Source organism: Camelus dromedarius, chromosome 5 (genome assembly GCF_036321535.1).
Source record: "Camelus dromedarius isolate mCamDro1 chromosome 5, mCamDro1.pat, whole genome shotgun sequence".
NCBI classification, from domain to species: domain Eukaryota; kingdom Metazoa; phylum Chordata; class Mammalia; order Artiodactyla; family Camelidae; genus Camelus; species Camelus dromedarius.
In genome coordinates, this window is record NC_087440.1 from 61,197,779 (window position 1) to 61,220,181 (window position 22,403).

The following is a 22,403-nucleotide window of genomic DNA, read 5'->3' on the forward strand; positions in this document are numbered from 1 at the left end:
GAGTGCCGGCCATGCATACTGCACCCCTGCATGCTGGGCACTTTGAAGAGGTAAATGACAGATAAATACATACCCACCAGCCAGAGATGACCACGCCTGACATACCAAGGGGCTTCCTTCCAGTCACGCGTTTACGTGGATGGTGCACCCCCTTCTTACAAAGACGTCATTAGAGTCAACAGAAAGATAGTGGGGTTGATATTTTAAAATATCCCTGACATGTTAAGTTTAAAATAACAAGTGTCACAAAAATATGAGCTATAGAATCTATTTCTCTTTTAAATAAACATGTGTATGTTATGTATGTAAATAAATATAAAATGCCGGGAAGGATGCTGTTACGTAACTGCTCCCTCTGGGAAGAGAGGAAAAACTATGGGACCAAGTAGGGGATGGGAGCCAAGTTTTACTTCTACTCTATGAACTTTCATAATGTCAGAATTTTTGCAATGAGCATATATAAGTTTTATAACTTTTTAAATGTCAGGAAGGGTAGTAAGGACAAATCCTGATAAATGAATTGGTATGTTGTCCATGTCTATGTGCACATGTGTTAAGTGTGAAAATACAGATTTGGTTGCACCAATGCACGTATAATTACTGCCTGTATGTAGTCTGTATACATACATGAATTATATGTTGTGTGTATGGACGTTTGTGTCACATTGTGTTATGTGAGAACATTGTGTGTGTACCTAGTAGGTGCATATAAAGTGTACACACACACATAATGTTTCTTTGGGCTTATGTGTTACTAAATTCTATGAAAATATATACAAGCTTCTAGTGAAGTAGCATATTTCACTTTGGAACCTCCTAAAACACTTTACATGCAATAACAAGTAATCACTGACATTTTCTCAAAGCTTAGGTGATCCAGTGTTGACCTCTACCATCTCCCACTAGAACAGCATATACGTAAACATCTTATGCAACCAGGAACTCTTCAACCAGAGCATATTCTGGTCTGAAAAGTCTTTGGGGAAAAATAATCTGGTATTTTATTCATTAGGCCATATTATGGCTTTAGGTAGACTTAGAAATAAATCCCTAATTCTTAACTCTAAACCCCCACACAATATATTTCTTTAAATGTTGTGGTGCCTGATTTGGCAACAGTCCTTTGCTTTGCATTTTAGTTAGCTTATTTGAAATTAAATTTGCATGCAATTTTTAAAAATTATGTCTTGGCCAATGGCCCACTAATTTAAATCCATATTCAATACAATACAATTCCCATGTGGCAGAAGAACTGCAATAATTCTAATTGAGTTACACACATTAAACAGATGAACTTTACGGTATGGAAATTTTCTCACTAAAGTCATTAAAAATATTTTTTAAAGTTTTTTTTTTTTAGTTCATCTTAGAAGGGGGCAATTCATAATCTCTATACACAACCATCAGATGTTTTCTTAACCCATGGCTCCTTTTTTTCTGGTGATAGAAGGAACCATCAGATTCAGGGCTGAGGGAAGGAACAGGGTCAGAGGGTGCTGCGATGGAACTCCCTGGAACCCCACGGGACCTACCTCACCCTGGCGGTACAAACACACAAACTCTTTGCTCTTCCTGCAGGAGGACTACAACCAGCTGAGGCCACTGTCCTACCCCAACACGGATGTGTTTTTGATCTGCTTCTCGGTGGTAAATCCTGCCTCTTACCACAACGTCCAGGAGGAATGGGTGCCGGAGCTGAAGGACTGCATGCCTCACGTGCCTTATGTCCTCATAGGGACACAGGTGAAAAGGTGGAGGGGGGAGGGAAGGGGTGGGGTGGGATGGGAGTGGGGCGCTGGAAGGAAGGTTTGCGAAAAAGGAAAGACCCTTTAGGTATCTCACCAACATCCTATTCTACCAAACACTATAGAAGAGTGTCTCAGATGTATCAATTCTATGAAGGGGCTTTCTTAAGCTGCACGATTATTTAGCCCATGGTTGAAAAGACAATAGCCCAATTTAATATGAAGCAGGAAGTCTTGATGTGGCCTTTAAAAACTAATCTCTTCACTTTTTGTTTTTAAATAACAGAGAAATTTTTACATAGACACCCTTCTCCAGGCCTGAGCCAAAGGCATGAGGTGCGAATATCAGTTACACTCATTACCTAGTATTTTTTATATCTAAAATCCCTGATTGTTTGAAAGTCACAAAATAGGTGTGAATGTCAAAATGACCCCAGCAATAGAATAGGCTCATTATGGCAGAAACTCCTTAACAACACTCCTTGAGAAGGAAGACAGAAATTCACTGTTCCATATTCCCGTTAAGCCCCTTGGTCTTCCAGATCTTAGAAAAGAAGTTAAAACACATATATACCAGAAAGAGCTGAGATTTTAAAAGCCTTTAAAGTGTTTTGAAAGATAATAAAATTCCATAGTTCGAATCTCCAACGGTAAGCCCATTGTGCAAATGTATTAAAACTTGTTCCAACTTTTTATAGTTTTAAGTAGATTTTTTTCTTTGCTATGTTAAAACCCAAATACCTATCCCAAAGACATATAAATGTAATAATACCAAAGAGCTTTCTTGTTATTTGTTCCATATGTTGCTCCTTTCTGTTTCTCATTTTATATTACACTTCACAAAGAGAAATTTTAAAAATAAATAAAAGAAAGAAAAATATTTCCTAGAGAATACATGGAAAGATAGTTAACACGCCCATAAGTCAGAACACAGTTAATGCTTCTGCTCTGAAAGATCATTGTTTGTTAAATGAAGTCTTTTGCCTTAATTCCAGATGATCATGTTTGACCGTATTGATGGATAAATATTTGATGGGACAGGTGAAGCATCTTCGTATGATTTGGAACCTATTTGATAACAGATGGGCTCTAAGTTAAAAAATAAAGGCAAAAAAAAAAACCACACACACACACAAATGAGTAAAGCTGAGAAATGTGCTTACAAATGAGAGCCTAATATATGAAGATACTGTTTTTTCTTTAAAACACAAGTCTTAGGGGAAGGTTTAGCTCAGTGGTAGAGTGCCTGCTTAGCATGCATGAGGTCCTGGGTTCAATCCCCAGAACCTCCATCAAAGAAATAAATAAACCTAATTATCTCTACTTTAAAAAAATAAAAAGAAATTTAAAAGAAATAAAATAAAACGCAAGCCTTTAGGTGCTCACGTTTATACCCATTCATGTATGCCTGGATTCACATACACTGAGATTTTGAAGCAACTAAAATATTTAAGTTATCAACCCTAATCCAAAAACTGATTCTGTTTTTGAAGTAGTTCTACCTTTGAAAAGATTAATGCTTATTCCTTGAGCAAACCCTTTGGAAATTCCTTTTCAGGACTTGTCTTCAGAGCCTGTGGCACATGCATTTAGAATATCCTCTCAGGTGGCAAATCTTCATCCCTTTGAGGGTAAAGATTTGGTTTGGAAAACAACCCCCCCCCAAAAATGTGTTCAGAGCCAGGAAATAAACTACAAAATAATGAGTCATAATTGGGAATGAAATGAGGCATCACTGTAGAGTAGTAAGATTGACTGATTATTTGTATAGGAGTACAACTCCTATAAGTGCGATCTAGAAATAAATAGGAAATTTCAAAAAACACTTGAGACAGCCATGGAATCATTGGAATAAGTCCTCAGCTCCCAGGGTAATAGCTTTGAAGGGGAAAGTGTAAGGAAAGCCTGATGTATACATTTACAAAGAACTCACTGTAATTTTTAAACATACTATGGGCACGTGTATGTGCTTCCTTAGAGAAAATTTGGCAGCTTCATGAGTGTCGAGGGGAAAAACATCTCTATGATGTCAAAGTTTCAAATATCTGGCAACGCCTGAAAAAATAAATGAGTGTATCACATGTGTGTTTTTTGCCAGATTGATCTCCGAGATGACCCCAAAACCTTGGCCCGTTTGCTGTATATGAAAGAGAAACCTCTCACGTACGAGCACGGCGTGAAGCTTGCAAAAGCGGTACAGATTTGAATTTAATTTGAAATGGATGTCAAGGGAAGAGTCTGTTGCTCTGGGATGGAAGGGCTATGTAGGATTTGCTTTAAAATGCAATATGTTCAGAGTCTTCTCACTGCTTTATATGCCCCCCTCTTTTCTTGTCGGGCTGGAAGGGACTGTTTGGTTTGCATTCTTGTCAGCCAGCACTGTCTGTTTCTCATTAAGAAAGAAACTTGGTGAATTTAAACAGCTGAAGGACTTATCATTTGATTTAGCAACCTCTAGAATATTCATTGGCCATATTCAGCATGAATAAAGGGAGTCATTAGATATATATTTGTAAACCTCGCTGCTTATTATTGGTGTAACTCATTTATATGACTCTGTAAAAGGCAGGTGATTTTCCTGGGAGAAACTTAGATTTGCATCTGGCAGGGTTATAGTCAGCATTTCTCACCCTATGATGAATATCCACTTACAGAGGCTGGGTTATGTCACATAAGCATCTAGAAGAATAACATAGCCCAAAAGGTAACTAGCTGAAGATTCCAAGTGGCTATTCGACAGATAATAGCAACTTGCTCACAGCTGGAACTGTTTCCACAGACCTTTCTTCATTCTTGAGAGTTTAACGCGAATAGTGATTTGGCTGGGAAACGATTTGGACCGAATCTTTGTCTCCCATTTATCACCAAGATGTGTACAAAAGTAGACCTAAAAGTGGACATGAAAGGATCAGGTACTGGATGCAAGGGGAGGTTTCTAATCATATTTCCGTTACCTGCATCCACTTCCTCAGTGATGTAGTCACAAACCCGTCAACCTCCACCGGAGGGTTCAGAAATGTCTCTTTCCCTTTCTACAATAACTAATCCTGCAAAGTGTGTGCTCTGGACAAAGTTAGAGGTCACCCTTTAAAACTGGCCTAAGCGCTTTAAAAGTTCTGTCTCATTTCAGCCTCACACTGACGCTTTTAAGCAGAGAGCATTGGTCTCCTCTTACAGGTGATGAGTCTTAGGGAGATGAACATGTGTGATTCACGCAACTGGTAGTAATACAGTAAAACTCTAAGCCAGCTCCATGGACATGCTCCCCGTACATCTGACCATAGTGTCAACTGTCTCCTCCAACCATTTCTTTTTCCTCCTATAAAATGAGTACCTGTCTATAGGTTCTTCTACCTTTTCCTCAAATATTCAGCTTCCATTCTCTCACAAAGGTGCATAAATATATGTCTCCATAAATGATTCTGTGTGATTCCCAGCTGGACATCTTTTACGACAAGAAGGTCCCGGAGGCGCAGCGCCAGCTTTTTTTGCAGGAGCTTCTTTTCTGTGTCCCTGGCTTCTGGCCTCTCTCCTGCCACCACCCTGTCAACTTCCTAGACTGCCTTCTCACTTGGAAAGTTGTTTTTCCCCCTCTGAAAAGAAGTCGTTCCAAAGCCTCCCATCTCATTTCATACTTATTTTAGGAACAATGGCTGAGTTCACCACTTCACTGCCTTTTGCCAGTTTCTCCTAGCAACTGCTCTCAGATACACAGAGAGTCATGTTGCGCTTACAAGATCCAGTTTGGGAGAAGACCAAGCAAGAGTTTAACTTGTTTCATCACAATTCATGTAATTATAGAGATGCTTTAAGTTTCTCTGCTCCCTGACTTTCCTGTCAAGTAGTTTATAATAACAGTCAGTATTAATGGAGTGTTTGCCGCGTGCTGGGCTTCATGCCAAGCGCTTCACATGCCTCGTCTTAATTAATCCTCACAGCAAACCCCTGAGGTGTGTATATTATTACCTCCAGTTTCCTAGAGGAAACTGAGGCTCAGAGAGGCTAAGGTCACACCACTGGAAAGTGGCAAAGCCAGGATATGAAGCTGTGCTTTAACCACCACGCTCTCCTGCGTCCCTCCTATAATCTGAAAAGAACCCTTAGGTTTGGAGTGTCTTTGTTTATAGACTGAAGCCTCATCTTTTAATGTGTAGGTTCTCCCTGTAGCTTAAGTACCTTGAAAGTTCATATTCTTTTGCTATCTGATTCCTTTTTCCCCCCAGTGAGGCATTTTGTTTGCACATATGTATCACAGCGCTAGAAAAAGAACCCAAGGATTTTCCCTCCTGTGTGTTCATCTTGCTGCTTCATGGTCCATGACGCCATCTGAGGTTGTCAGTACGACGAAACCAAAGCAACGGGATGGGAGCAGCAGGTTATTCTGCCATTTTTCTAGATCTTTGAGTTGCATTTCAAATCCGGGGCTGATCACCCCACATGTATTTAGTCTGCCTGTGAGGTTCACCATAATTTTTCCAGCTCTCTGATCATTGATGATTTCAGATTCGCCAATGTAACAATGCTTCATCATTTTTCTATCTGATTCCTTTTGTTCAATACCTTTTAATTTCCAAAACATTTTGATCTATCATCTCTTTCTTACCTCAAAGGCCATTTTATTTATAAAGGCCATTTTCATATCCTACGTTATTCTTTACAATCCAAGGTCAGCTACATTTACATAAATGTTTTGTATCAGTTTTTAATAAATATTTATTGTTATCCCTTTACTTGTTTTATCTTCTCTCTTCTTTTCATTTTTCTGTTTTTTATATCTTCAGCCTGCTTTTCCCATGTTTTCTCCTTTGTGAATATCCATACTGCTGCTGGACATGCACAATTATTTGGCAATAACTGACTGACTACCCCATATGTGCCAGGTGCTATGCTGCACTTCAGCTCTAAGAAAATACTTCATGCATTCTCTTTCCCAGTTCCACTGAATACAACCTAGATGTGATTTCCTAAGCTCAGACCTTCCTAAGGTACTTTTTAATAAAACACTTGACCATTTTTCCTCTTTCAGTCCTTGGCCTTCTTTTGGCCTCTCTTGCCATCTTTTTCACCCCGCGCCTTTTTTTTTTTTTTTTTTTTTAATTGCTGTTCTAACTCTTTGACTTAGCACCTGTTTCCCGCTGGGTTTTTAACCTGCACTAGCAGGGTTTACAGGAGCAAAATTGCAGCCAAAATCCTGTCATCAACGCTTGGTCATGTTAATCAACTGGAATCTTTGATACCCTCCTCCTGACTGCAAAAGTCACCATTACTCGCCTTGTTTTGTGTGCCAGCCGTTTCTTCTTTCTCCTGTGGTCGCTGGAAATCGGTCACCACCGCTAGGGTCTGGGCTACACAGGTGAGAGAGACAGGCCTGCCCTCAAGAGGCCCACAGGCCAGAGGACGAGAGAGATAGGCAAACAAAAGCAGGCCAACTGAACCCTACGATACACACATGTGCAAAGGACTGAGGGAGCAGAGAAGAGAGAGTGATGGACATTCAGAGAAGAGAGAGTGATGGAGGAGGACTCAGAGACAATTTCCTGGAGCCAGGTTTGAAGGATAGGGACAAGTTTGTAAGGTGGACAAAGTTAGAGAACTGGGGAGACCGGATTCAAATAAGTAGACCAATACATGCAAGCAATGGGCCAAATTTCACTCACAAATGGTTTGATCGATCCACACAGGTATTTTTAAAGTGATTTAGTGGCTAATATTGAACAATCTAGACACTTTATGTAAATAGACACATTTTTGGCTTCTAAAAAAAAAATCAGTAAGTTTGGCAACACTATCCAGCATCTCCTCACCAACTTTTAGTCTTTTAGATAAGGTATATACCCTTCCGTGAGCCACAATCCCCGCCACTCCATAATGTCCTACACTCCAGCAGTGTACTCACATTATCCACCCTTGAATTCGCAGTTTCTACCAACTCTTGAAAAAACATTAGCAGCAAATACCTCCAGCCTAGAAACCCTTGTCCTTGTCATTAATTTGTTCATAATGCTGATTCACTGAGATGGAATTTCCTTCACAAGCCATTTGGTTCGCTTTCCTTTGCTTGCTCAAGTTGCCCTGTCTCTCCGTGTACCTTTCCCAACACCTAAATGAGAAACAAAGAACTTCTCTGCTATTAGTCGTTTCTTTAGATGCCAGCATACTGTTTATTCCACCATCATCTCTTTTCTCCATTTGCAGGAACTGCCTTATTTTTCCTTCCCTTCTCTGATCACCCTCACTCAGTCCATAACAGCATCTCCACCTGTTCATTAGTTTTGCTCTTTCAGACACATTTCTTCATGTTTGCTAGAGAGAGCTCAACAGAACAGTGAAGACTCTGGCTCAGGAGGCAGACAAATTCAAATCTCTGCTGTTTTATTAGTTGTGTGGTTTTAGGGAGGTTACCTAACCTCTCTGGACATCAGTTTTCTGAGCTGCAGAGGAGGATGGTGACAGACTTAACTTCATAAAATTTTTTATAGCAGTTAAATGAGCCAGTGTACCACGAGGTCTAGCTCAGCAAGCTAGAGTTGTTGGGGAAATCTGTGTGCCCTCTCAGGACACATATACAGCTGGGAAGACCTCTCTGCCCTTATTTCTTTCAGTTCCACTTTATCTTATTCTAGAACATGTCCCACCATCCACAAGGATGGCCTGGAAGAAGTACTGGGGCTTCTTCCCCTTGATTAGTCATCGTGAGTGTTTGCTTGTTTTTTTAGTTTCTTCTTGTTGGACTCTTTTACATTCTGTACACCTCTGATAAATTTCCCAGCATTTGAGACAGTAAGGTTTAGCTGTTATACAGTTAGTAGGAAAGTGTTCTCTCGATTTACATTTCTCAATCTCTATTTTTTTTCTTAAAAATAAATCATTTTGGTAAAACACGTCCCAGATTGCTAACACATGTATCTAAACAAAGATGTGCGAATCCTGAGCTCTTACAGATTGGTTCTAAATATTTGACTGTGTACATCACTTTGCTCCAAAAGGCAGGTGAAGCTGCTGCTGTAAGAGAGGCTGTATTTCCTTGAGACTGTTTTGCATTTCACATCTTTGAGGGCACAAATTTTTTTTAGCCATCTGTATACCACGGCCGTGCCTTTTCCCTGGACCTGGATGAACTCTCTCTGACCCTCAAAGCACTTGATACATGGTTAACGATACTCACTTCATAACTGGGATCTGTTTCTCACACGTATTTCCCACATCACACACAAAATCTGTTTGCTACTTTTCCTGGAACTATCAATATGAAATAATGTTGTATTAACCCAGTTACACAATAAGGCCTTGATCAACTATTAAATTACCTTCAGAAATGTCTGAATTGGGAAAGACAAGTTTGGACTCCTCCTGCAGCATCAAAAGACAAACCCTGACACACCATCAGCAGCCCCAGTGGAGCAGGGGGGAGGGGGAGGAAGGGAGGCGGGAGTTGAGGGGTGGAAGAGAGCGTGCACTCACCCATCTTGCAGGACCAGGAGACCCAGAAGTCCATGTGTGAGCCCAGCTCAGCCCAGCTCTCCTGTAATTTCCAGAATCAACTGAGGTTTGTGATCGTTACAGGGGAGGTATTCTAGACAACAGCCCTATAGCGCTTTCCGGGTATTTTTTCAGGATGACTGACAAGAGCCAGCACTTTACAAGCTCTCATTCAGTTGACACTTTCATTAGATTAGTGTGCTTCTCATGCATGTTCATATCAAGTACTGAGCGCAACCCCAAAACGTTAACAGATGACATTTCATGATGTTATTTGGACAAATTTCTCTATCGTTTATCCCCCTGTAGCATCCAACTGTTCTTAGTTATATCAAAAAGCCATTTTATAATCCAAAGCCCAAATCATGGTCAAAATTTAACCATAAAATAAGTTTTTAATATCTAATATCTTTTCTTTGGGCGTTTTTCTTTGGCTCATACAGTAAGCATTATTTACAGGACAAACTAGTACGTAGTATCTGGACCTCATCAGAACGATTTTACCTCATGCTTAATTTTCTTGTCTTTGGACTTTCAAAGGAGTGGACAACTTCATTTCATGAACTGTCAGCTTGACCAGCTTCTTGCAAAGTTGAGTGATGAGGGTCACAGTTTCCGCCAGGGAACCAGGAAAAGAAGACACACCAAGCGACTTAGATTCTAGGTCTAGATCTTGCACTTTCTGGTTGGATGTCCTTAATACATTTTACCTTCCGGGGCTGTTCTCACTCTGTTCTAAGCTAAACCAAAATCCCTTTAATCCACATATTGCAAACTTGCTGGTTGCTGCCAAAGACATCCCACATCAGTGTTTTGTTTGGCCCACAGCGTGTTTTTAAATTGGTAAATATTAACCAAAACCCAAATGTCCAAGTGCTCTTAAAAAATACAAAGATGGGCCACAACGAACCAACATTCCTGCATGGCAGCAACTGTCCAAAGTCGAGTAGACTGCCAGTGTTAGAGGGGGTAAGCTCCTCACAGTCCACCGCAGCCTCCACCTCTCCCTGTTGTCTGGCACGAGCCCCGCTCTACTCCTGTACATAAGCTACTGGCCTTAACTGCATGTGACTTTGCCACCCCACTTTAGTCCTTTATCTGCTCTTGGTTTCCAGAAGCTCACCATCCAGCCACCCTCTTCGGAATATGCTTTCATTCTTCAAAGTGATTCTTATAATGTGAAGCATCTAACAGCAGCATTTCTCCAGATGTCCTTAATATTCAAAGGCCCACGTCAAACTGTTAGCTCACTAAGCTTGGAGTAATTAAAATCCCAGGTCTCCCTCACATGAATTATCTCATGAAGTTGACTGCCAAACATGGTCGGCTCTGCCCTGTAATTTTTTTTAATGAGAGTCTATAGTTCTGGCCTGAATTTCTGTATTTCTCATTGAGATTTTGTGCTTATCAAATATACCATAGTATGAAATCATCAAAAGCTTTGAAGTAAAGCCCTAAGCAAGCACAAAATATTTTATCATTTAAATGCATATAGACTCTACACTGACAAGGAGGGTGTCTGTGTCAATAAATGTGTTTTATTATTTTTATTTTTATGTGTTTTGGGTTTTTTTAACTGCCTAAAAATATGCCTTTTAAAGTAAGTCAAGAACCGAATATCAACCAGACATTACTTTGCTGAGAGATACCTTATCAGAAGTGCATTTTAATCAAAAATGATCTGTGAAACCATATCACCCACTGTCTTTCAAGGTGCTTTATCAACCAGTTTGACATTTTGCCCTGCGACCTACAGAAGGAAAACCATTTCACGTGTCCCAGATTTACATGTTCTGCATACAAATGAGACGGTACTAAAAACATCACATATCATGTTGTTCACAGAACATATTTAAACTGTACCACTGATTTTGAATAGCCTCTTAATTTTTACATTTTTTATGTTCTTATATTTAGAAATAAATGGTTATGGAGCACTTTCAGAATTTACTGCTTATCAGAAGCAATCCACCACCATTTACTGTTAATATCAGAAAGCAAAAAATGTCAAAATGCCAAACATCAGCATAGCAGATGCAAACTGAAATGCAAAGGGAAAGACCAGCCCCCAGGCTGTTTGTGAGACAAGCAGCAGTAGCACTTGGCTGGACAGACGGCAGACACCACTGTGCTTTTCTCTCTTCCTTTCCCTCTCACGTCCCTCTCTCTTTTGTGTTTAAGATTGGAGCGCAGTGCTACTTGGAATGCTCGGCCCTGACTCAGAAAGGTCTCAAAGCAGTTTTTGATGAAGCGATCCTCACCATCTTCCACCCCAAGAAGAAGAAGAAACACTGCTCCGGCTGTCACAACTGCTGTTCAGTTATCTGAGGCGGCTAGAGACCCGCCTCCACCCCATCGAAGGGTGAGAAGGGCAGCCAACCTCTGGGACCAAGCTCCAGCCCAAAGGAGGGCATGACCAGAGAGGAAGTCTCGGACACGGAGACCTGCTCCTCCGCCCTGTGAGCCCTCCTGAGCACAGCACACTATCAGCCAACTGCCCCGTCCTGCCAACCAGCCAGAAGTATCCACGCTGCACACTCTACGAGAACACTGAGCCCGGGTTTCAGCCAGTGCCGCTGCTGACCATGTTGGAAATGAAGTCTAAGGCCACCTTGCATTTGGCATCTCCCCCTCCAAGAATAAGAAGCTGATAGGAAATCATCACAGGAAAACTAAAAACAAAACTCAGTTCCATATTGGCGGCCTTACTTGATGTCTTTTACAAACCGTGGAAATGCAATACTAACCTTTTTCCTGAATCTGCTGTTCTACTCTGTGTCTTACATTCATTTGTATTATTTTAAGAAATTTACTAATTTACCAGTTTACTCAGGCCTTACAAATCCATACAGAATTAGCCTAAAGACAAAGGATTTTGTATTAATTTCTCTTTTCAGCACGTTTCTACCAAAGATATTTGAACCAACATGTACCTCTGAATACCTGACTCTAAGAAGATACAAGAAAACATTGAAACTTTTGGAAATATACAGAGCCATGACTTTTGAGCCTGGTTGAAAGAAAACACCAGCTGAATTGCTGTAGGTCCACATTTTTGCCTAAGATTCGCCCCAGAAATGCCTGTATTGATAGGTAGCTTTATTTTTCCCACATTACATTGTCATGGAAAATTACAGATGAACTGTGTTTAAGAAAGTAGTGTTGTTGCTTTTCAGTCAAATTGATTGGGGAGAGAAAATGGTAGGCCTCTCTTTTAAAATACTCTTTATTCAGCAAAGGGAATTTTCTTGCTCCCTACCTTCCCCATCGCATGCCCTCTTCCTCTCTTGATTTCACGCTCTCTCCCACTCCCAATAGTAACCTGACTCCCAAGAAGGACCTGGCCATGGGGCATGAAGAAGCTAAGTGTTTAGAAGGTCCCAGAAGTTAAGCAAAGTGCCTCTATTTTCCCTCTAGCCTCAACTGAAAATGCTTCTCGGCTTGCCCCGTGGGAGCTCCCGTTCTCTTTAAATGATGTTTTCCAAGTACTACTGGTACTAAAATATTGCCTCTCCCTCTTTCCTGTCCTCATTGTCCCAAATGTGTATTTCAGGGCTAGATCCCTGGGTGCTGAGCTCTGCATCCATCTATCCCCTGCTTCCAAACTGATGTGCTCCCTGGATCAGGGACTTTGGCCTTGGGGAAGTGACTCTTCCCAAACATCCAGGGAGTTTTGTGTCGCAGAGTGAGTTATTGCCTAGCTTTTACTTAGAGACTGTGAAAGTTTCTAATTGGTCTTATTTGCTTACAGTTACCCTGAACACACCCAGGTAGGCACTTAATTTTTTTATTTCAATTGCATAAGCAAAGTGCCTCTTTGCCATGTGAAATTACACCAGTTTTAGTTTAAGAATTACCAGATTCACACTCCTGTTGGAAAAATCCAGTCTTTCCAGTCCCTTCTGCTCCTAGAGGAAGCACATAAAAAAGCATATGGCGTGGGTCTTTTCTGTTAAGACCCTCCATGACACCCCCTCAGTTTTTTGGGTTTTGTTTTTTTAGGATTTCTTAAATGTGCTTTCCCTTCTTCCACATTTCAAGTTTGATTTCCCTTTTCCCTATCTGGTTGCTAAACATTTTCTTAGACACACACACACACACAAACCTAAAAGAAAACGGGAGTTTTGTAAGTCAAAGCTTGACATGTAGAGAAAACAAGGACTTTCTCTCTTTGTAAATGGAAATGAACCGTGTATAAACTGTAACTCTGCAGAGGGTATGAATTCATCCTTTAGAAACAATAATGAGCATTTAGCCCTATAATAAATGAAGTGCTGTTAGCTGCTTTTGTTCCATTATTGCGTGGTTACATCTTGCTAAAGAGCCACTCCTCACTTCTCATTGATGTGGATGAAAAATTGAGAACAGTGTATTTCCTCCACCAAGGAGAATTTTCCAGGTGTGCGCACTCAACAGGCAAATGGTACCCTAGGCCATCACCTCCCTAGTGGGCCGCAGAGATTAGCTTGTTCATGGTAGGAAGATCACTCTCTTGCCTGGAACCAGAACCTGGAGAGAGACTGTTAGTGTCTGGGTGGCACACAGGCTCTTAGCAGTCTTACCAGCTAATAGTGGAATAAAATGATGAAGAACAAAGCAACCTAAATGAGTTAATGTCATTCCACCAAATTAATCAGGTACTCTCTGTTTCATGGCCAGTGGTACTTCATTTCACTAAAAAAAAAAAAAAAGTTTTCTTCCAAAAGATTGAATAAAAACTATATTCTGAAACCAAAGATAAAAAGACATAGAAATCTCAACAAGGATATTTTAAAGGTCTACACTCTCTTCCAAAGTCAAGAAGGGGCAACCAGTATCTATTGGAGGGTAGAGTCAGCTTTTCAGAGAGAGAAGAGGCTATAGTCTAATGCCCTCATTGTTCAGATGAGAAAACCCAAGCCCAGATGAGTTAAAACAGATGCAATGCTGCAAAGCTGGGGTAGACCTCAGCTTTTCTGCTTCCCATCTGGTGCCCTTCAACTCCATACTATAATCTGTTCAGTATCAACATATCAAGTTGGAGTTTTGTAGGTGTATCACTCAGGCTGCATCTGTTTAGCCTATAGATCCTAGCCACATTTCAAACGTGTGACGTGGGCTACTATAAATAAGATAATCCATCAAACTAGTAATAGCCTAGAGAAAAGAATTTGACCTGTGTGCTAATATGCCTGGAATCCACAATACACAGTGTAATATAATCTCAGTCTAATGGCTTAATCAAGTAGCTATTTTGACAGATTTTTTTTTAATCAGATCGTTGGTTGTTTGGTAGAATTAATGGACTCCTTTGAAAACACAAAAGGAATAAGACACTAGTCAGATCCTTGTTGACAGTAGAAATCTGGGCTGCTTTCTCGCCAAGAAAATTTATACTCAAAGAGCAATTACCGAATGCAATGACTACAGCAACCCTAAACCAGGAAGCACTAAACTGGGATGTCAAAAAGTAAGTCATTCACATATGACAGGAGGAGAGATTTAGTCCTGAGACTTCGAGAACAATATGTCTGATGAATGACATGCAAAGAACCATTCGGAAGATTTCCACTCTACAAGAGAAGTATAGATGAAGTGGATGTAAGCTTACACAACTTTCACAGAACACCAATAAAGAAATAACATTTAAATGGTAGGAAAGAGGCACTCATAACTACACTCACAATTTTAGGAGAAAATCTGAAAAGTTAAACCCAAAATTGGAATCCAGGAAAAAATGTCATAATTAGTACTGCAAGTTCCTATGAGCAATAACTGCGCAAAGTAGAGAGTCGTCAAGAACTATCTGACTTGAGGTCAGCCTTTAAAGAGGCAGAACTGCATTCATAAAGGCGAACTCACCCTTAAGACGAAAGTGATAGAAGGTTTGAAACTGAGGTTATGCTTTAATGGAATGTTTGACACCATACTGGAGGTGATTAACCATTTACATCTTCATTTTAAAATCCACCCCTATGTTTAGATGCCAGAATACAAAATGTGCATTCTCTTCAACAGAGAGAACCACAGGTCACCAGCTATTCCCTTAGGAGTCATTGGGTAGGCTGCCCATGTACAAATAAGGAAACTCAAGAAAATATTTTAGTTTCGAGGACCATCTGAAACAGAGAAGGAGAGAGAGAGAGAGATCAGGGAGACCAAGTTTCTTGCAAAGAGAGTTAGGTACTTTTAAAAAGGAAATATTTAGAGGATGGAGAAAAAACTAAAACCAAACACAAGGCAAAAACATGTAGCTGACAGTCCTGCCAGAGAATTGCTAACTTCTGCCTGGTCTCTAGAGGCAGAGGGCAGAAAGCAGGACCTGTCACATGAAGGGCATTCCATGACTCTGGGCATCCAAGCGAGTCAGCCAACAGGGTTAATCGTGTGATAATCCTCGATACTTCCACCTCCTGATTCATTAAAACTGGGTGAAGTGAGGGACAGTGGTCTTTGGGTCTTTAATAGCAGGTCAGGTCATTGCCCTCACACCTTCCCTGCTAACACAGAGCAAGTAGTCAAGGGAAAGGTCCCAAGAAATATGAGTGAAGAAATTGTTTTTGAAAGTTTCCTTGAGAATGAATGTGACTTAAATCCTGAAAAGGATGATTTGGGGTATCTGGAAAGACAATTACTTGTGTGAAGGATATTTATTCATCTTGGTGTAGTATCTCTGAATAGAAAGATAGCATTTAAAATGCACAACAGCAATAATGGAGTACAGAAATATGAGTTAAAGTTACAATTCATGGCGCTTCCGTCATCAACAAAGGCCAGAAAGGAAATTAAAGAGTGAAGCTCTATGCAGAGGCTTGCCAGGCGTCAGAGGCTCGGCCCTGCTCTTTGGAGATATCACTGGGTTAGGACAGGAATGAGTCAAGGAGGGTTTGGCTCATCTGTGAATCCGTGGGATCCAAGTTCAGTGACCGTTCTTGGCTTTTAACTTCCACTACAGGAAATTAGAGTAAAAGCTGCATGATTAATCTTGGTCACAATCTATTTTTTTTTCTCCTTAGGGAATATGATGTTAAAATCCAGAGTCATTTTGTGCGTGTGTGTGTGTGTGTGTGTTATAAACGTGTTCTACCCTGGTAATGTCATTTTGTTCTGAGTTCTGCAGTGACTCAGAAACTTCATGATACTATAGCTGGTGTCATTTTGTTGTATTTTCAGCCATGTCCTCCAAGCCTTCCAGCATATGCAGTTAACTTTTTGATGAAAAGGATCTGCTCAGTGTTTTAGGGGATGTGATGTCCAGGGTAATCTGCGGAGAGGGTCCCTAAGGCCCAGAGCTGACTCTCAGCCTAACAGCCATAGTAGCACACTTCACCTCAGTCATTTCATGTTAATCCTTTGGAGAAAGAAATAGAAACTCTCCCGGCAGGGTGGTATGTTCGAGGCAACTTCGTAAACACACACCTAAAAGTACGATCGCCTGCTATTTTTAAATCAATTGTTTTGAGCAACTGGAATTTTTTCTCCTAGAGGAGCTGTGGGTGGGAAGATGAATGGTTTCCATTCTTCTCACCACCCAGCTTAAATTGTTTTTCGCTCTGAGTAAACAGTAATTGCTGTTTAAGTACATCTCAGCAGAATTTCATCCCGATGGAAAGGATCCACACCCCTCCCCACGTAACCTCCACGGAGAGATGACAGACAAGGGAGGCATGGCTGGCCTGCTCCCAGGCTGGCTTTCTTACAGTCTGCTTCTGATGTAACGGCCGTTCTGTGTACACTTTTCATAATTAACAGAATGTTATTTCATGTCCTCTCACCGTGTGGTTTATTTTGTGCCATGTTCTAATTTTTAACTCATTGAACAGTGTTTTTTCCTACTCTCATTTCTGGGTTATCTGAGGGGGTCTCCATCAGCCAGTCAAGAAAACTGCTTTGCCCAGGCCTCTGTTAGAATGGGAAATTTGCTCCTCAAAGTGTGGTCTGGGGACCAACAGGATGGACACTCCCTGAGAGCTAGTTAGGACTATAGAATCCCAGGCCCCGGCCAGACCTACTGAATCCAAATCTGCATTTTAATGAGACCCCCAGGTGATTTGTGTGCACGTTAAAACTTTAGAATACTGATCTATGAGACAACGAAATTTATTGTCAGTCTTAACACCCAAACACATAGCTGCCAAATGATGAAACCATCGGCTTCGCCTGTCTGATACTACCTTCTGGGTATTCCTTAGGCTAATGTTTGAGTTGTTCACATTTACTGAATGAATAAAGACTCAGAAGTCCTTTCTCCTGTTCATCCTGGGCTTCCCAGCTGCCATAAAAGAGAAAGCATATTTTAGAATCAAAAACAGAAAAAGCAGCATCTGATTTGGAAGAGCTGGTAACTCTACAGTGCTCCTTTTCTGAAAATCTTTCTGGTGTTTATAAGGGAGAGAAAAAAATACCCTCCAAAATTATTTTCCATAAAGAAATAAAGGTTTATATCACTTAAAGTTATAAACCTATAAAACGAAGATGAAACAGATTTCTGAGGCATAACTCTTGGTGAAGCTTCATTCTTCATTGCTTAAGACGAGACTCTAGACAGTGCCCTAGGTGACAGAATAAAGACTGACCACAAACAACTTGTCCTCTAAAAAGGGTATTCCACAGATTTGCATCTTTATTGCCCTGAGCACAGGCCAGAGTTGTAGTCACTTAGTCAACATGTTTCTACTAAACATCACAAGGGACCATGCTTTGTTCTCCACACCCACACCCCACCTTGTGTACAAGAGCCCTTGAAAAATTAAAAATTGTACACACATGTGCACACACACACACACACGCTGAAGCCTATCATCTTATTCAAATTCCACTGTTGCTGAAAAAGTTGAGAAGGCAAATCATAATTACTTTCAAACAAATAAAGAGGACAAGGACTACTATTTCCCTTATGCCTACCAGTGACCTACTAGTTTTCTGGCTAGGATATCAATGATCCCATCCCAGAATAAGAACTTGATGTTACTGTGCGGGTACCGTCACTAAAGGACCACCTTCTCCTCCGAGGTCAACCCCGCCTCCTGCAGCAGGCTGCTGTCACACTGTCACTCAGGTGCTTCTTCACATTCAAGGCTGCAAGAGCCCACTTGTGTCCCAAGGTACCCTTAAATCGGGGACAGTGTTAAACTGGGACGTCTTTTCCATCCGTAGCAGCTTGGCTACCCAAAGCAGCCTGCATTCTTGGAAGAGTTTAAGTCAAATCCCAAAACAGAGTCTTACCAAAGATGATTTTCATTATTGCAAATGAATCACTGACTCCTTGCTCATAACCACTGGTGTGAGCTGCCAAAAAGTGCTTCTTACCCCAGGGACAGCACAGCCTCCTACAGCCCTGCACCCCCACCCACTCACTTCCTTCCCCAGATCACAAAATTAAGTCTATTTTGTCTTCTTCATAAAAAACTAATGGCAGGGGAGGGTATAGCTCAGTGGAAGAGTGAGTGTTTAGCTTCACGAGGTCCTGGGTTCAATCCCCAGTAGCTCCATTTAAACAAAAATAAAGTAAATAAATTAAAATTTTTAAAAAAAAACCAATTACCTCCCCCTGCCAAAAGAGAAGACAATGTAAAATAAGTGAGTTTCTTTTTAAACTAATAGGGCAAAAACGTGGCACCATCAGTCTCCCAATCAGCATCACTGCAATAGTGCAATGGTCTATGGAAGGGTAGAGTGCTTCAGTAGACCAACTGGTCTGCCCAGTTATGGAAAATAAAAGTTGATGTTTTCAACACGTGGAAAAACACTCTGATCAATCTCTCTTTAAAAAGCCATTTACTTATCATTTTTAAATGCTTGATTCCCAGCCCCTCTACTTCAACAGTAAAACAAAACCCCAGTCCGGGAAATTGGAAAGTCCTCTACTGAATTAAGCACATTAAAATAATCACATGCCGAGGAAGAGAAGCCCCCTGGTCAGAGCCCACTTGCTTCTGCTCCTCCACTGGTCTGCAGCTTGCGTGGACAGACCCGTATAGGCGAACTTACAGTACATTTGTTCCTCTCAGATTTGTCCTGAAGGTGGCTCAGATTTTGTTAATGCTGAAATTTGCTGCTGATTTCCATCAGACTTTCTCATTAACATTAGTGTTCATGTCTCCATGGGGAGATGTTTCAGCATTAGCTTCCTGAGTTTGCTCAAGAAAGAGACACAAGATGAGCAAAATCTTCCTCTTACAGATATTTCCAAGAATATGAAAGAAATTATATGTATGTATATGTATGACTGAAACATTACACTGTACACCAGAAATTGACACATTGTAACTGACTATAGTTCAATTTTAGGAAATAAATAAAGACATTTCCAACATAGTTTAAAATGCTGGATGTCTTAAATCTGCTCAGTAAAATTGGTGCCCCACCCAAATAGTTTAATTTTGATATGCAGATGCCTAGAAGATAATGGAAGATGGAGTTTGAGAACCACCTAGAAGTTTAGACCACTCTCCTTTGAGGGTGTACCTCTCCATGTCGCAGTTGTCTTGCTAATATCTGCACAAGCAACAGAGTAAGGCCTGGAAAGTGTGATCTGTTCATGTATTTCATGTGGAAAGAATTTGCAAACTAAGAGGATTAAATTTCTGTTTTAATTGCTTAATTCTGCATGCATACTTCCTCGAGATAATGACCATTAATAATTCATCAATATCCTTTATTGTGTCTATACAGAATCTATTTTAAGTGAATAAATGCTCTTTCAAGTGATTTTAAGGTGTACAATATTATTTGTGACTCAGGGATATTTACATTCATTCCTTGCTGGTTATCCTCTCTTCAACATCACCAAAAGAAAATTAGCATTCTCATCTTGGTAATATTGATTTATATTTTTTTAACTGTTTTTTTAATGGAGGTACTGGGAATTGAACCCAGGACCTCGTGCATGCCAAGCATGCGCTCTATCACTACCCACTCACTACCTGGTAATATTGATATTCTTTGTTAAAGCAAAATGTTTTTTTCTCTTTTGGGGAAGATTATTTCTGTGTGTGTGTGTTTGGGAGTGGTTGTATTTGGGGTTCGAATGAGTTTCCAGAAGCACCAATGGCCCACAATCAAGGTCAAAACATGTAAGCAATTTTGTGTATCAGGAAGCCTTTTTATTTTTTTAACCCAGTTATTCAGTATGCTAAAGAAATTGTACAGCCAGACGAACTTAGAGGCAAAAACAAAGCCAAACAGCTTAGGATATGTTTACTTTACTCCTGATAACGAGGGCCTGGAAAAGAGAACAGAATAATCCCTCCAAATGCCTTAACGCCAGAACAAGTCTCTGCTCCGCTACCAGTCACAGTGCTGTGCGCCTGCTCCTTTTCTCATCCTCTCCCGCTTTCTTCTTCCTGTTGTTAGACATCACCTCCTCAGAGATCTTTAGCACCCTCTTCCGATACTCCAGGATCGCAACAACCAGCCCCTGAGTCTTTTACACCTCCCTGTACACAATTCCAGCCAACCCCATTCATGGAAACAAAAGGAGATCATTGTAAGAGAAATGCTAGACGACTCATCTTGCCAATAAGGACCAAAATTCTTCTAACCCAGTAAGCTATTTCTCTAGTAGAAATTTTCAACAGAAAATAAAAATTTTCCAAATTTGCTAAAGAATCACTTAAAAATTCCTTAATAATTTGCTTTAATATTTTGAAGAAAACCAGAAAGGATAAGGTGTATATTATTTTTCCAAAGATGTCTCCGGCGTGAAAAAGATTATCAGTACTCTTGGAAAACTGTATGACATGCAAATTTTTTTTCTCAATGCCACAGTCTTTTCAATTAGATAAACAGTTCATTTATTATCTCAGAAATGCTTTGTATGACATTAAAAATCTCATTAATTTGAAAAGTTAATTGGGTCACTGCAGCAGGCTTTGGTGCTTTTCTGGTGGCTGATTCATTTCCTAACCTTTGGAAGGAGGAAAGCATGAATCCAGAAAATTCCCCCTTCTGCTTACCTTTTGTTAATTGTAAAATAAATATATTTCCAAGAGTAAGGAGTTGCTGAGAGTTTTATCTAGAGCGTCCCCAAAAGGCGCTGGACTACCGTCCCTCTGCACCCAGTGTTCACATTGCCTGGGAGATGAGTTGAGAGAATACAACCTTCATCTCTGCTGCAGTCTCTTTGAATTTCCGTTTGAGGCTCTTCTCCTTTTCTCCCTCAGTCACTCCTGTTATAAGATTTGAATTGAGCTGTGGCAAAGCATTATCTTGCTAGAGGTTAGAGAGGAAACTAGAGAAAGATTGCAATCTCCAGAAAACAACCCAAGCTTGCACTGAGCCACCTCCAGGAGAGACCATAGACCTGCTAATCAATGCAAGAGACCATCTGACAGCAATAAACTCAAAGACTTCTCCAAGCAGGAATGACTTGGGAGGAACACTCCAAAAAGCCATCGTGTTCCGGGGCAAGAATTTGGCTCTGGGTCAGAGAAGCCTGGCACATGCTGTCAATCAGTTCTCTGATTTCTGGCAAGTGACTTGAATTCTCTGAGCTTCGATGGCATCATCTGTAAAACGGTAATAAATGGCAATAACAATGCCTACGAACGTGGTTGACACAAGAATTACAAAGAATATAAAGGGTCCTGCTTATAGTAAGAAATCCAAGCATGGTAGCAATATTTATAAATTCACTTTGCAAACACAGTGCCTTGTGCAAAGTTAGAGTTAATAAATATTTGTGGAGGGGAGGAAGGAAAAGAGAATGGGAGAGAGGGAGACAGGAAGAGGGAAGAGAGATTTGAAAAAGATTCAGGTTTAGCACCGACAGAGACATTTTCCTCTTTTTCATTAATAATTTTTCTCATTATAATAAATACTTACTGTAGAAGTTTTTGAAGTACCAAGGACTAGGAACACCGTGGACTAGCAGCCGGCACCACGGATCCTGCCGATTAGAGCCCACCAATTGCCTTTACAGCTTTGCTGTGTGTTACAGCAGCCACGTTCACCTTGCCCCTTACAGCTATGTCACCACCTGGTCTCTGCTGGTCCAGACCCCTCTCACCTCTGCTGACACCAGCAAGCCTGGTCCACGGCATTTTCTCCCGCCCTCAACCCCAGTCTACAAAGGACACCCACTATCGGGCTTTTCTGTGATGAAGAAGCCCCTCACTCATCCATTCCTCATTGCTTTAATGAAGGGAGTGTCCACTGAACTCTCCATGTGGGCACACCAGGCCCCGCTCTCTGAGCCTT

General features: G+C 40.7%; 1 protein-coding gene across 1 annotated transcript in view; it reads left to right on the forward strand.

Moving 5' to 3' along the window:
* RHOJ (ras homolog family member J) overlaps positions 1–13,504 on the forward strand; it is a 76,960-nt gene extending 63,456 nt beyond the window's left edge. The window contains exons 3-5 of the mRNA XM_010976669.3: positions 1,579–1,743; positions 3,844–3,939; positions 11,406–13,504. Coding sequence (XP_010974971.1) covers positions 1,579–1,743; positions 3,844–3,939; positions 11,406–11,552 — 408 coding nt within the window. The 3' untranslated portion in view covers positions 11,553–13,504. The remainder of the gene's footprint in view (positions 1–1,578; positions 1,744–3,843; positions 3,940–11,405) is intronic.
* Positions 13,505–22,403: the final 8,899 nt, after the last annotated feature.